General features: G+C 33.7%; 1 protein-coding gene across 3 annotated transcripts in view; it reads right to left on the reverse strand.

Moving 5' to 3' along the window:
* The window catches only part of LOC142987691 (uncharacterized), a 397,705-nt gene that overhangs the window by 64,499 nt on the left and 315,770 nt on the right, over nucleotides 1-17,436 (reverse strand). For all 3 annotated transcript variants that reach the window (XM_076136637.1, XM_076136636.1, XM_076136635.1), the window contains one exon: nucleotides 3,278-3,325. In XM_076136637.1, the coding sequence (XP_075992752.1) occupies nucleotides 3,278-3,325 (48 nt within the window). The remainder of the gene's footprint in view (nucleotides 1-3,277; nucleotides 3,326-17,436) is intronic.

Genomic DNA, 17,436 nt, shown 5'->3' on the forward strand with positions numbered 1-17,436 from the left:
ATCTTAGAATTAAGTTAAGTAAATTTCATCAGGTTCGCCCCTTATAACATGGGACCAACACGTGCGATAAGTAGGTGTATTTCATTCGTCTCTGCATAAACCTTTGGGAGTAACAGGCGTGATAATAATGTGTGTTTGTATATTGCACTAAATAATCAGGTGACTTAAACTACAAATTGCATAATTTTATCCAAGTTTCGAATTGCCAGGCGCATTCCCGGACACGAAACAAGACTGGCCGTTATATTGACCTACATTGAAAATTCGAACACCCAATTTTCATTCATTCTTTCGCTCGAACATCGAAGTTCGTTAGTGCTTAAAGAGCGGTACCCAGCAATTAGAACAAAAGGCGATCGAGTGACCCTCTACGCTATCGACTCGATACTATTTCGATGGCGACTCGATAATGGATCGAGTCGGACTTGTGGTTGCGATATTGCTACTTAATTCGTTCGGTTTTCTGTTACACGGTTGAAGGATTGTCCAAAATTAAGTTAACGTTTTGAGTAAGTAGAGACGTAATAGCATTTTACTACGAATCGTTTACACTTTACGTATACGTTTTAGCTCTGTGTTATTTCGAAATAGTCAGGTATTTAAAAAGAATTTGTGGAGCGATTCACAGGATAGATATGTGAAAGAACGACCGTAAGACTACATTAAGAAAGTACAAAACAAATGTAGGCATTTTAAGGTAAAATGCGTGTTCGCGTTAATTCCCGTATTCTATTATACATTAAACATGCAAAGCGAGAGTTTAAAAGTTATGGATACAACAAAAGAGATTTTTAATACTATTAAAAACATCCAACGTGACAAATTTTGTCGCTTTTGACATTGGGAGGTACCCAGTCACTTTCGAAAATTTAGTAAAGACAGATGACAGAGACAAATACAATGTAATGTATATTATAAATGGCGGATACTCGATTCGATACCTCATAACCACGTTACAGCTTTACAATTTTTCAAGTCCTTTACATAACACAAAATAAAAACTGTTATTTATTATGAAACATACATTTTCTCCCTACGTGGTCTGCCCTCGGGAACAAGACATGATGTATCTTCGCCGTACAGCGTATAAAGTGGTAGTCAAGGTGAGGCACAAGATTGGTGGCTTGCACCTGCGTTCGTTTTCGACATGCTACCATCATTTATACTGTTGCCTGTTGTTGTTAGTAATATAGTAGAAAATACGGGATTTTGTATGAAATTCTGAATAAAAATTAACTACAATGACAAGGACAATCTTATCACTGAAAGAATTTCCTAAATCAATTTCAAAAATTTCTCCTGTGTCGCGAGGTCTTTTACAAATATAAAAACAACGGACACAAAGTACAACCAGACCCGAAACAATTATTTGTGAACCGCACCATTTTTTCCGTGTGGGAATCGAATCCACGACCTTCCGACGCAGTTGGTAGCGGCGTGGCGATCTAAACCACCGAGCCACGGTGAAAAATCAGATCAGTAGTTAAAGAGATAAGTGCGTGTTATAGAATTTTCCGAAACGAACCAGTGGTTTCTGAGATACATAAGTGCGTTTAAATAAACATTCTCTTCAGTGTTATTACGTTCGTATAGATATCTATTGTTTCAGAATCAATCAGTAGTTTGCTCTGATGAATATGTATTCATTGGAATTCATAACTAAAGGTGAACGACCTTTCAGCATTAAGTAACGATATTCAATGTATAGTTTTGTTTCTTTTGATAAAGTTCTTTATGGAATATTATCTTTACATATTTCTACATGATATTACCAGGAGCGCGATACTTTACAGTCGGTTCTATTGAGTAACGAAAGTTTGACATTCAAAGTGTACTTCAAAAATAGTTCCTAAAGCGCTCACTAGAGGCGCTAATCAGATTTTCACACAAATGTTTCGATAGTCGGTTGTTTGTCTTTAGTCGATTAGAATGTGATTGTTTTGTTAAAGTTTCATGTAAAATAACGTTTTAACCCGGACGAAGCCGGTGCGATGAGTTAGTAATAATCCAAATATAATAATATTTTCTGAGCAAGAATATCCCTTTAAGTTTATTAGTGTAATAATCCTTTGTAGTTCCACGTCTTGTAATTTACATCCGAAATCTCGATAACATTATTAACAACGTGTATAATTAAATTAATGGAACGATATCTGTTTCAATTGTATCTAATTATTACTGGGTGACGTCACAAGCGGTTTAATACAAGATAAGCTGGGATATAGAGTAGAGAGAGCATGCAGAGAGTTGATTGAAAATTTCTTGAAATATAAAGAAAAATTTATTTGGTGGTATTTTTTTCAGTACTTTCTTTTTTATTATTTCAGTAAAATTGCATATATTTTAATGGTACTACAAGTTATCATTGATTTTCAAAGAAGCATTATTTTTTTGTTTTTGTTTTTTTTTTAAACGATCTTTTATTCGTTCAAAAATGTACATGCTACCTATTGAAAATATTAAAATAAAGTAAACGGTAGTCCACCTTTTGCCTATCACAATTTAGAGAAATGTTTTGTGTAATTTCAAAGAATAAATTTCAAACCATGTTCAATTTTAAGAAAAAGATAAAAATATCTAGAATTATCACTGAACCTGAACATTTCAACAGGTATCCGTAATATTAAGGCACTATTTGATACTACATTACTTCCAAGAAGTTTCTGAGTATAACATTATATGAAATAGTATTAAATTCATTAACAACGTCTTTGAAATAAACCAGTAACGGTATATTGTGTTCAAAGTAATTTAGTTTCTCTTCGTTTGAAATCTTAGCTTCCTCTTCAGTTTGTTATATATTACGTAAATAGTAAATATCTATATACTATGTAAAATGATGTCTCTAGTTATAATTAAATAACATTATCTCGTAATACATTCAACATTTGTGTCCGTTGTTTTAAGCTTGTAAAAGTCCCCGCAACACTAGAGCAATTCTTAGCGCGGGAGTTGTCTTTTTAAAGATAAGATACAATTTCCTGAAATAATTTCATTGACGATAAAAATCGATGAAGATGATGTTTTTTGACTCAATTGTTAGTAGGTATAAGCCCATAAGCAGCAGTATTGTAGTATGCAAATTATTGCATACACATCCTTATTGATAATTAATTAGAAGCCGTTTTTCTAAAGTTGATTTTTTATTATTTTACCCATCCATATAAATTATTAAATTGTTAACACGAAAGTCTATATTTCTAAAATTTGCGTGTCTTAATTTAATGCTATGATATAGGACTAATAGTTTATGTAGCACTGCTTTAATGAAACTTACCGTTGTAATTCTGAGGCTAGTGCTACAAGGACGCGATTTCGTTGTAACCTGAAACAAATAAAAATAATCGTTAGAAATATATTCGAGTTTATAAAATACAACTTATGATGTGAGACTTGGCTGAGACCGTGACTCCAGTTTTAGTTTTATATGCCTTATGTATCCTAATATGAAAACAAGGTTTTATGTTATTTTTTTAAGATAACCTGGAAACTTTAAACTCACACCAGTTTGTTCTAAGTGTGAATTTGGAGGCCTCAATATTAAAAAACAGTAAAAGGTATAGTTAATAGTTATGATAGTGAATTCTATAAATTCTCATTATTATAATACATCAGTATTACAATAATTCTAAAGCTTATGTTGGCATAACTGAACCCCAGAACTGTCACCTAAACATCAATACTACCAACTTAACAAACTAACACTAAATACTCTACAGAGGTCCGTAATATAACAATACGACCACATTTAGCCTGAGATAGGGGCCGAGGGTCCCTGTTTACTGTCATACAATCATGTGTACCTCAAGTTGACCCTAAATACCATTGTATGGCTACAGGCTAAGGTAAATATTGGTTTCATCCCCAATTTGAATTAATTTGGCGGGAATTGGGTTGTCACTTGATTAACAACAACCGATATTGTAATTGTAGGTTATGTATTCAATTGATGAAATCTTTGTGGTTACACTGTATTATAATATAGTTATGTTCAGTTTAATTGTTAATTTATTAGTATGATTACAAATAACATTAATACTTAATTCAGGTTAGAGAATTCAGAATTGTTTTCTTCTACCTATTTGCATGTAGTTAGCTATTAGTCAAAATGTTTTCCTTTCTTAAAATGTTATTGATCAAACTGCCAAATTCTTTCTAAATTAAATTAAATAGTCACTGTAAAAACAAAACATAGACAAAGTTGCTGATTAAGGATTAGTTTCTGTCTCGCTCAAATGCGAAAGAAAGCACGTCTAAAGAAACTCGTTTACGGCTTATGAATAAGGGTGTAAACGGAATGTAATAACACCAACCGAAATGATGTGCAAAGAACAAAATAAATTAAAATCCCCTCCCCATTTAAAATATTTATTTCAGTCATAAAAGCCAGAAGGAATGGATACGCACTTTGTATCAAGGGATATTAAAACCAAATATAATTAAGAATTCCATTTCAAGTGCAAGGGAGCTTGGTAATTTAAAATTTCCTTTTATATTTTTACGATTACAGTTGCAAGTAATTGCCACTTAAAAATTATCGTCGCCATTTTGTATAAATCAATTGTCTATGATCGTATTGTGCATTTGACGTGTGTGTGCGCGTTTACGAAGCTCGTTGCGTTGCGGACGCGTGCCCTTTGCAAACTCACTTCACGGATGATTTGCTCTTGTCCGTATTCAGCTTGGAGTTAGGAAATTTCACGCTTGTGTACAACCGACAATAATTATTGGTTGGAATTTGTGCATGTGGTTAGTACTCGGAATATAATATATTTTGGTTGTTATTGTTATACTTATAAACGTTTGCGTTTACATGATTTAGGTAAGACGCTGCATTTTTCTGTTAGTCAGGGTTACTAAATACGAATATTAAATGCTTCCTCAAGTTGATCATCTGATTTGATATAGAAATTTGAGTTAAGTATTTTGTACCAATGTATGTATACATATGTATGTTCAATAGGATCGTTCACTAAAATAATAGAAACCATACTTTTCGTATTATATTCGCGGCGACTTTTCCTATTGAACCTTGAGTTCTTTAAGCGCTGCGGCCAATAAAATACCTACGTTATGCCACCCAACTTTCAATTGTAGCATGAAACAAAACTAATCAAGTAGCGTAACAAGATATTTGTAGCGGCCCCCAATACCAGCCTACTAGACGTAAGAGCCGACGCAATTTGCAGTAAATAAGGATATCGGTTTAGCGTCATTATCCCGGCGCGGCTCGCGATATAGCGGACCTCGTAAACGCGCCTCGAGTTAATGAGTTATGCCCTACCCGCCTCTGTGTTGGGTTACTCTGTACACTTCTTAGAAAACGATTTATCGTTCCCACTCCCGAGTATGTAAGCAATTTCTTTAAACGATTTTTCATCGCGTACTCACATAAGTATATGGTTGAGTAATGAACAATGAAAGTAATAAATTATCCCGCTCTTAAGCTACGCATGTGTACTTTAACGTGCTTATTTTTCATTTTAGTACTGACATGGAAATTGTTCAGCGATATTCGCGGAGGCAAATTAAAATTCTCATATTACGCGTCTGCTTTATGCTATAACAATAAGTAGAAAATGGTTTCGCCTTAGGCGGTTTTGAGAGGCTTCTTATTTAACTTCCATTCATGATAAAAACTTTTTAAGTAAAATGTTTTTCGACCCATTGTTGTTGTATTCCATTCGAGATAATGTGAGATAGCCCGACTGAAAATCTATGGCGCTAAGAAGGTTGCTCGTTCACGAAATATATTACGTAAAACAAAGCCTAGAGTTAACAGAGAACAAACGCATAAACCATGTCTTAAGTAAAATTACACTTCGCCCTAGTTTATTATCAGCGTACTCTAAACACGTTGCACATTTTGTTTTAATTCAGTAGGATTATACGGCTCATCCTGCGAGCGGCTAAATAGAAGGCGTTTGACGTTGTCCCCTCCAGACTTGACGGGACAAAGGAGGGACGTCCGAGATGGTTTCTAATTACGACACAGACCGTTATGCAAATCGGGGGCCGACGCGGCGGGCTCTTTGTCTCTAATAAACATGCGCGGCTCTTGCGGTCACACCGCCAAATTGCTCGCCTTCCACTCACCGCACCGGCAATAAAACCACTTGAATTGTAGTGCCCTCTCTGTACAATTAGTACTCTTTGATCCACTACATTCCACCGATCCAATATTGAATTTAAAACGAACGTGCCACTTCTTAATTTTATTTTAATCGGCGTTTAACTTTTGAATGGCGAATCCGTTTACGGCAGCGTTTATTAGGAGCTAAGACGTTCCGGGGCGAGCGTGGCACGAGCGTGGCCCGGCTCGGGGAGCGGCGAGCTATTTAGTTGGCAGATGCGTTCCGGTAAATTGAACGGCGCGGTCCGAGGAAATCGCCAGGTCGTGCCGTGACTTCGCTCGTTGCGAAACTAGGCTAAAAGCACCGCTTAACCGACGGGCGGTAATTTTTCACGGAAAACTGTCCGGCCGGACGAACACGCCGCCGATTTAAACGAGTTTACCAACGTTTCGACAATCTGGCCGTTTTTGTACGCTATTGTTTTTACGTCTATAAATTGCGAGGTAAATTTCGGTCGTCACAGTTCCCTCTAGTACGTTCGGTTGGAAAAATATTCATTTTTCACACGGTCGGCAATATTTCCGTTTGTGTTCGAACAATCGTTGCCTTTTGCTCGTGTCTGTACAAAGGTACGTTAAGCGACGCGTCGCTATTCGCGCGTATTTCGGAATCGTTGCATTTTGTGTCGCGTTTGCAAGGAAGTCGTTACCGGTGTCGTGATCGCGAGCAAAAAGTATAAACTGCTCTATCGGCCTTTGTAAATGCACATGTATTTACACGTTCCGGATTTTACATTGTATTTTAAACTTTAACACAAAGGTAATAAGTTGATTTTCGCATGAATATTCAGCGAGTAGCTGTATGCGAAATGGAATAAAATTGTAATAATATTAATTTTTGCGGATGCGCGAGTGTTCTGGTAAACATTTTACATTTGTTGTACACTGCCGTCGTAAATGTAAACACAGTAACTTAAGTTACTGTGTTTATAGTTTGTTTAGTTCTTTGGAATCAGGAGACCGCGGGCTATCTGAGAAAGTTTTCGGTTTGTTTGTACGATGGATAGTTACCGAAATACATTAAATAAAAACACAGTATTTTTACAAAAAAAACATTTTTTTTAATAAAAAATACAGTATCTGTGTTATTTTAAATTAAATAACAGTATCTCCACTACTAACTGTGTTTTTTTAACGTGAATAGATTTACTTTTTTTTATTTTGCTTGATTATAACACGGCTTCTTCAGTTACTGTGATTGCGTATAAAATATTGTTCAAAGATAAACAACAAATACTTGAATAAATCACAGTATCTCATTTACTGTATTACTGATTTTATACGTATTTCTAAGAAACATAGTTATAACACAGTATGTACATACTTACTGTGTCGTAATTCCCCTAATGTTAATATCTTTACAAAGTTACAACACAGTAATAGGTAAAACTTGGTTACAACACAGTAACCGTTGAGTTACCGTGTTGTAACTTAAAAAAGAAAAAAATATTATATTATTACCCTAGCTTAAAACACATTATCTAATTTTATTATTTATACAATAATAATATACTAGATATATATATACAGAATCAAAGATTTAACTATATACTAACATTAAAAGTTGCATGAAATAATATACAATAATTAGTATCTTCATGAGAGCAAAAATTAACCATTAAACTTCAACCGCGTTTTTCTCAAAACGCATATTTTGAAGTTACTGTGTTTAGATTTACGACGGCAGTACACGTATTATGGAATTATTTTATTTTCTTATTTTGTTGGTTGTATTTAAAATAAGCATTTATTTGTATACGGCTAGCACACGTTGACATTCTAAATTCATTTGCAGTTAAGCTGCATGTGTAAAAATGAAATTAGGTATCCTATAACTAAAGAAAAACAGTTTTCTATTTTCAAACGTCTGTCAAAAGACTTCTTGCCAACAAAACGAACAAAATATTAGTTTTCTTTTTAAAACTATGTAAGCACAAGCACATACTTAGCACGAAGGCTGGTATATTAAGCCGCGGACACACAACTTCACAGTCTTTTGAGATGCAAATCCGCGAGGAATGTTGTAATAAAATAACTTAAAAGTATACAGTTTTCACTTAGCATAGACTTAAGTTATAATTAAGTTTACTGTGTACTCGTAATAAACAACTGAGAAATAATTAAAAGATGAAAATAATTGTGACCTAGGGCTTTAATTAAAAGTTTTGTTGGTGAAATTAATAAGGATCATCTTTTTATACTTGTTTGTATTGTTGATACGTGAAGACTGAAATAGCTTGCTGTTATAATTCTCCATCTTGGTGTATGAAAATAAATATGTAACTACTGATTTGAATTAAGCATTGTTATAGTTTAAAGGTCACAATAGAATTATTTTCTACGCTGTATCTTTATGTTGTGTTTGTACTTTCATGACCAAACTGTAGCACTAATTTCATTAAAATTTGATTCAGAAATCGATTATAATTTTCAGACAGATTATATCACGAAGACTGAGCTCCAAACAAAACTTAGTAATACTATCAACATTAAAACAAGTATTGGTTTAAATCGAATTAAGCTCAGTTGTACCTTACATAATAATTTCTCGATATATTATTTCACAATACAAAACCACGCAGACTGATCTCCGAAAAAAAACGGAGTACTATAAACGTAAAAAAAAATCTACCAATATTTAGCCCCAGTCCCAGACATAAACGATCAGCCATTTTCCCACTAGATCAATCACAAAACCTCGTAAATGTCCTCAGCTATTTCTAGACAAGAATGAATGGGTTTATCTAAAACGATATAGGATTTCCCCGAATATCCCAGTTACGGGTAATGTCCGTTGACCTGAATGGTTTGACCCGTCTGGGTAAAAGTGTCCCTGAAGGTTTACTTTTGCGGGTATTTTAATATAAGTATTTACTGGTCGTGTCAATATTTCTACCAAAATATTTTGTTCCACGGTTGCTTCTAGAATGTGGTTAATTATTTACGATTAGAATAGGTTTTCGTGGAGGAGGAGGTAAAGTTTCTAATAAATATTGGTCACAAATAAGCTATGGGTTGAAATTCGTTAAAATTTATTAAAATTATTTCAAATACAATTAGATTTTTACGCAGAATAATATAATGTAAAAAAATTACTTATTTTAATTTAAGGAAGGTTAGATAATTATCATTCAAATTTAAAGATAGTCCCTATTTTATAGCCAGCCATTATTTACATACATCGTCATACATCGTCAATCGTCATCCTAAACACGATTCTAAAATCAAATTCAACCAGCCATTCATAATGCGCGAATCATAGACACCTAGAGACATAGATAAATCCAGAGATTACACGTAATCCCGCCTAAACCTTCGTTACGATAGAGGTGCACTTACTACATATTACTGCCAAGTACTGCAAATTACTATTACTTAACTTTAGCGAAACTAATTACCGGCCTCAGACAATGTTTCAAATTACTTTAGTTTAACTTAATTAATCTTGGTATATGGGAGACTTTAAGTTTTGTATGTGTGATGAATTTTGTATACGTTTTCTAGTTTTTTGATACTTTTCTTAGTAGTTTATTATATTATATCTTACTATATTTTTGCTAGATCCTAGTTTTTTGCAAACGCGTTTTTCTGTATATTTTTTGATCTGAGTGAGTATCCCATTGCTAGGCGAAATGGAGTAGCTTTATAATAAAAACATTCTCCCTTAAATTTACTTTCGCTGACAGTCGAATGCATGAAAAAACCCTTTTTAACTGGATAGTCGGCCACAATCAATATATTGGGTATTCCAGTATAAAAAAGTGGTTATGTGATTCCCCGTAAAACATTTTACATTACCCATTACCCAAAATACACAAACTTCATTAAAACAAAACACATCACACAATCAATTAGCAGCATCCTAAAATAAAATAATCATATTAAACTATCAAAAATAACTATTACACGTTGTATTTTAAACCGCGTTATTTTCCAAAGGCTTAATTATTCGTTGATTAATATTTCATGTAGCGTATGGACTAATGAAAATGTTCTGATATAAATTCTGTGCATCTGGTGAAAAAGGGTATAAGTCAGACTTTATCGAAAATTTGTTAAGTATACCAAAATGTTCGGAAACAAAATGCTCTATCGATTGATGAAAACAGATATTGTTTATCTTTAAAAATTTTAAAGTTAGCTATGTGCGGAAAGAGGTATACTTACAATAAAAATATTGCAAAATATATAAGTGCACTCTAATTTCTTGCCTCATTTTGGACATTATCGGACTTATACCCTTTTTCAGTAGAGGCACAGAATTATTCAGTGCGAGTTGGTCGGTACTCGGTATAATGTCATATGATACACCTACTGTTAGGCTCTACTGAATGAAATTTTACTAGCGCGTTTGTGGGCTAAGTTAGAAACTGTTTTTGATGATTTAGTGTTGCCAGTTGGTATAATGGATTATTGTGCTGAAATTGTGTTAGCTTTTAATTGTTGTATGTTTTGGGCTTGCTTAAAGAACGATATTTTTCTGGTTAGAGTATATGTCATATTTGAAGACATCTTCACATTGCATTTTTTAAGAAATTTTACGTAAAAATAATAAAATGTTTTACTTAAGTTTCAGATGTAATATAATGGATTATAATTTTATATACATGGTTAGGTATTACACTTCAAACAAAATTAAAATTAGGAGTAAACAAAAAACAACGACAACGTTTCAAGAAAATCTAGCCTTTCCTAATCCCAGGACTCCATAGATCTATAAACAAATATACCACCAATATTTCCAATAGTTGTCAAAAACAATGGCATTAATTATCTGTTGCACAATCTAAGTAATATGTCAGCATCATCGAGAGGACTTTTATACTGATTCATTGTTTCCTTATCTTTATCTGTTGTCAAGTTGTTGGTCTTGTTTCTTTTGGGGATTATTATCTTATCTATCTATTGATGTCATAATTGCAGTCGCTTGGTTAGTAGCAATAAAATAAATTGCAGTTTCGGTAGCTCGATTCTCTACTACTATCGACTCCCGACAACCGACCTGTCATCGAGAATTTTTGTATGAAAATCTGATCAGCGCCTCTGACGGGTGTCGTAGAAAATATTTTGGCAGTATATTCTGAATGTCAGAATTTCGATAGCTAGCCCGTTGTCGGTAGTCGATAGTGGTAGAGAATCGAGGTACAGCATACTAGAACTACAGCTTGGGGCGAAAGTAACGATGGTTTCGTCATGTTTTATGCGAATAGACTTCTAGGAAATTTATAATTTTGTTATATTTACTTACATATTGTTTTTTACAGCTGATTTGATAAGATTTTTGATAATGTCATTGTAAACTTAACCGTTGATTGAGAATTTACTTTAAATGTGAAAATTCCTGTTCTTAAAGTAATTTTAATTATCTTGCCTTAATGACTCTCAACATCTTTCTCCCATCACTTGGACAGTAACTTGATATTACAAAATATTGACTTTAAAATGTGTGTCATTACAACCGACTGGTATTTGCGAATATTTAATAATGTTTATTTGTATGTATGTTTGTTTGTTGACGTCGCGTGCACTACGTTTGCTGCATACATCGTGCATATTAATGTACTTCAATATACATGGAAAGAAGGAATATTACAAGAGTGTCGTGTTAGGAGTCTGTGATGTGTATAGAAATAGTCAAAGAAAGCCTGAGACTTATAAAATAAATTATGAAACGTTTTGATTTTAGTTTCTCAGTCGTTAACGAATGTTTTTAAGATTATTCTAATTGCAACTACTTCTGCGTTAACAAAGTCGAGTTATTAAACAAAAAAATATGTTATCAAAAGTTTATTACGCTTTTTTTGAAATCACAACCCTTTATCATAAAATTACAAATTATTGGATCTAGATAAATGTAGATAGATGTGATTACCTATAAGGAAGAATATTTCTTGTCACATTTCTTCCCCCAATCGCTTAAGAAACCCAAGTAGTATGTATGTTCTTCTAATCGAAAGATAAGTACATACTGCTTGTATATGCACAGCTTCAAATCAAAAGCTTACATTGTCATCTTATCCTCTTTATATTTTTTAATATCAGTACCAACCAGCCTATTACACCTTTTCACAACATTATCAATATTTTCGCCCAGAATCCACACAATGTGAGGGGGACAATGTTATTGGCATCTCGCCCTCTGTTTTGTTAGTGGGGTAGCTACCCCTAGCTACCCTCGAGGATGCTTCAGCTTGCAATCAACACACCTTTGTTGCCATGTGTTCAGGCTGAGGTGATGGTGTTTAAGATAAGGTATGAGATGCAAGAATTTGAATGACGAAGAAATTTATTTATTCATATTCTTTATTGCAACGTCTTAATTTGTTTTCAATTTAAATAAGAACTTAAGAAGACTACAGTTACTGGTATGCTTACTAGTTTTTAATTTTTCGAGTTAAATGGTAATTAGTTGCAGCTTTATTTTTCCGAATAAATGATTCGGATAAAAAAAAACTGCAATTTGAAAATGTAGCTTAATGATTCAAAAGTCAATTTAATGGGTTACATTAAATTAAATTATTTAACTCATGCAAAAGTATATTTTTAGCTTGGTTAATTGGACTTAATTTTAGTTTTACGTCAGAATTGAGTTAGTTATTTTCCGGAAACCCTTTTTACAAAAAGATATTTCGACAACTCGGATTTCGCAACAACTGTTACGGTATTAGAGAAGACAAATACATGATTGTTTATTAATTTAAAAGCTATTTTGGCTTCTATGTGCAGTAAATTGTTTAGCATTTTCCGCTCGATCCCTGTATCAACTAGTGATGTACACTTGTACAAACAATATCATCCCAACAAATTATCCCAATGATAAATCGCTTCACATTAGTCCAATAACTATGTTTCTTTGTCCAATTGATAGCAGATAGTGATTGCACACCAAATTGCCTCACTAATCGTACGAACAGAACTGAGATTGTACCGTTATTCGTCTATTTCTTATATTTTTTGCGCCTCGATTTGTGTCTAGGATTAGTTTTGTTTCTTTTTATCTAGATTTTTGTGAGTCGATAAGTTGGGGCTTTTATGCCTGATTTAGATTCGATTTGATGTTATTTGTTGGAAAATAAATATGTGCTTAGTTGGGTGTGTTAGATGATTTAAAACTTAAACTTATTTTGCATTATTTGTCAGTTACTACGACTGGTGCAATCTGTGCCTAAACGTTAAACCTTATACAATACGATTAAATGATAGTGTTAAGATGCTTACAGTTTAGAATATTTTATATTCCAATTACTTGTAAAGTTTATAAAAATCAAGGTTACAAATGGTTGTACAGACGCAAATTGACCCCTTCTATAGATTCTTTACAATTTACGGTTTCAATTTAAAGTACAAATTAATATAAGGATTATTATCATTAACTGTCTTTGCCCCGACTGAAGTCTGAGGCAACAGCCTGTCTTGGCTAGACGTTGATTAATTGTCCAGTTGAAGCGACGCCGCAGGAACTTACTTGTACATTTAGTTATTGATACAGGAATAAATAAATAACACAAGTCTCTCATCAAAAAATTGAAAATAATTATAAAACTAATGAAAACCTATGTGAAGATTTACTCTAGTATTAGAATTTTCTGAGATAGCAGATAGGCTATATTATAAGGATTCCTTGTTTAGTACGGAGCTCTAAGAATAATAAAATAAATCATATTTTAACAGTATTTACTCACGACGATTCAAACAGGGATTTTTTTAAAGACGTACAATATATAAAAAAGCATTTTTCTTAAAAATGTCTTTGCATTGAAAAGGGAAATATCGGGCACAAGTATACACATTAAAACGTAACGAAACGTAAGAGATAAGAGCTTTGTATTGAAACGCGGGAGTTTGTACACATTCGTCATCCATTCTTGTTCGCGCGGTGCATCGCTCTGTTGACGACTAATGTTACCTAGCAATGAAAAGAAAACCTATCATCGGAGTTGTATGAATTATCTTTGAGACGAGTGTTTAAGATAATGTGTATTTTTAAATGTAGTTTTCTATGTTTCTCGGATATTTAAACTAATGATGATCAAGTAGGTTAAGGGCCGTTTGCTTGCCATGTTATTGGGACGTTTCTTCACAAGCCCTGAAAAGGTTTTTTTCCTTTCATTATCTTTTTCTCCACTTTACATGTGTGGATTAGTCTTTAATTGTTTTTACACTGGGTATGACTATGCTTGCTTGCTTGCTTCAGACAGGAATGGTTGTGATGTAGGTATTTCTTTTTATAAATAATATAATAAATGTTTTGAACATTTTCTCACACAAACAATTGAGATAAATGAGTGCTTAACTGAAAAGGTTTCTTCTGCCATCTTCAAGAAATCATCAGAATTACAAATCGAATTCTATTCTCCAGATAAATCCATGTGCTTTCAGATAAAAGCTCAAATAACGCGTACAAGAAACACCTAAGCCATATTTCGCACAAAACCTTCGCCGCTAAAGGCGCCATTACGTTAAAAGGACATTACACGAAGTAGGGTGACAAAGACTCGGCCGAGCACCGGGATTCCCTTATAATTTCTTTTTGATACCGGAATAAGTCCGCATTCGGGAACTTAAATTACGTATGGCGACCGTATCGCGATTCGTATCGAGTGGGAAATAAATCCCAGGGCGTCGTTGCGATCCACCATATTGGATTACTGGAAAAGTATTCTCTTAAGTTTCATTAAGCGATCGGAGTGATACCCAGAGATAGATAGGGGATCTAGTCAGCGTATAAATCTCGATAGGATTGCGTTGAAACTTCGGACACGCTTGATTTACTTTAGGACGTAGGCGCTCGAGTTGGCTCGCGTTTTTTAGGATTTACTCTTCCAATAAAATAAAGGATGAATTAAGTTTTTATATATCGGTTCGGGTGTTTTTTATGGGTTTAATATGAATTAGGTACAGCTATTACGACTTAAGGGAGCTATTTATAAATGATTTATGTGCTAGCCCTTATTTATGAGTCGAAGTTTCAGGCACTCTAAATTGATATAAGATGTTTGTAGCAAGTTCTTCGGGATTTTGAGAATGTAAAGAAAGTAACGATTGTTTGATATTAACAGTTTATAAGTCACTGCTGAAACATTGTAGTTTACACTTTTGAACGACTGATTGAAATATATTTGTTGCATGACTACCTCTGTGGCGTGGTGGTTAAAGTGGTCGCCACACCACTACCAGTGCACCGAGAGGTCGGTGGTTCGATTTTCACATAGAACAAATATTTGTGCGATCCACAAAATAATTGATCCGAGTCTAGTTCTTGTTATTCTGGTTACCACATTTGTTGTTACAATTAAGCTAAATTAATAAAAACATTTCGTTTAATATCTGCCTTAGATGTATGGGCAAGCAAGGGAAGTTTGTAGGGTTCGTAGCAAGTAGTGTTCTTCAGTCTCTGCCTACATTTATAAGAAAAATGCATGTATTTATAAATAATCATTATCATTGGTTGTCATTGGATCACTCACACACGGTTATTTGATTCCAAACTAAGCAGAGTTTGTTCTATGGTGACCAAATATATTTATTTATGTATTTACCTAATGTAATAGACACGTGTACATAATATAGTAGAGTATGTCGTGTAGAGCCTAGTACCGGGCTCATTAAGCAGCCGTCCCTCGGCGCTATCGCGTGACTATCAGGGCTCGTCATCCGAGGGCTGTAGTGAACTAGCTCGCTACTATTGAAACTAGATCAAGTGTGTGATGTTTGAGTGAGTTTGTCATGATGTTGAGGTGTTGTTAGGTTTATAATTTGTGTACTGCTTATATTTTTTCTAGTATGTAAAATGTTTGGGGTTGTAGAAGTATTGTATTGGTGTATTATTATATACACTCAAAGTGAAGTGTTGAAATAAAATAGGAGCGTATATGATGCCAATGATAATACGATATTTATCTTCGGTATGTGTTTGTATTTGACAGTGTATAGAAAGTAGCCGATATGACAACTATTTTATATCGAATCTATGGGTATGGATGTGTAGACTGTTTTATGTGAACACAGCTGTATAAAAAGCAGACTGTATATCAGACAATAACATCGAACATTGTCAAAATTGCTCCGAGAAAGATGCATATTTACCAGAAATAGTTAACATTTTATTCTCAAAATTACAAAAAACAACCTACATATTTACACATTCTTCCATCGTTTCACCAATATAATACATACTACATAAAAACGAATCGACATGCCATAGTAGCTCAAAAAAAATGTTTTCAACTTTTTTTATAGCGTCACATACGCATTGACGATCGCTCGCAAATGGCCTACTTTAATAGACAGTAACGTATTTTGTTGGTACTGATGCCAGAGTTACGAGTTTCGAGTGAGTTCTTATAGTAACGGCTGTCGTAAATTAAGAATATGCGGAGGGAAATGGGAGGACGACCTTGGAAAGAAGCCTTTTAAGCGTCTTGAGTTTTTTTATCCTGGTTAGGTTATGTTTTGATGATGTTAAGTAGGTTAATAGAACGGTGGAAGGTATTTGGATGTTGTTCCAGTCGTGCGTTTTGTATAGTCAGGAAAAGTAGGTAAACAACTTTTTAATATCTCAGTAAAATGGAATACATGCGTAGGTTAAGGTATGACTTAGAAAATGTATGCATAAGCGTTTAAAACTTAGATTAAAATTGAAACATATATTTAGTTTTATTGCGATTCTTGTGGGTTCAACGAAATGTTATATTGAGAGCATTATTGCGTTATTAAGTAGAAAATAAGACAAGATATCGTCTAACACCCGTTTCTTATGACACCTTATAGTTATTTCGACTTAACAAATTTGACTTCAAAGCAAATCCAAGCCATATTTTAACACCATAAATACTCCATATAAAGATACTATAATGACTATCAAATATATTCAAGTTTGAACTAAATTCTTATTTATATTCTGTACTAACAAATACGGAAACATATTCTACTTAATAACGAGTCTAAACGTAATAAAACGATCGATTCAACTATCGCTTTTGTTAATTTTATCGTTTGCGGTACAGCCGTCGTAAATTGTTAGATGTATTGCGAGAAATATGTTCCGTGATATTTTACTGAAATGTTCTGAATTTAATTTTAACCATAAATCTGTGGGTATTTTGTGTTTATGTTTGGTCATAAATTTTAATCTATATTGCATTGTCAAAAATATCAAAATTGTTTTAGCAGTTAAGGCATGAAAGCTTTCAAGAATAAAGGCTAAAGTAATAAATAAGATGGGTGACCCAAATAAAGCCTATGTCCTAATAAGGCTTAAATCTTAAATTTCCCGCTTCTCGGTTTCGAATGGCCGCCAATGT

The sequence above is a fragment of the Anticarsia gemmatalis genome, chromosome 3 (assembly GCF_050436995.1).
Source record: "Anticarsia gemmatalis isolate Benzon Research Colony breed Stoneville strain chromosome 3, ilAntGemm2 primary, whole genome shotgun sequence".
Classification (NCBI taxonomy): domain Eukaryota; kingdom Metazoa; phylum Arthropoda; class Insecta; order Lepidoptera; family Erebidae; genus Anticarsia; species Anticarsia gemmatalis.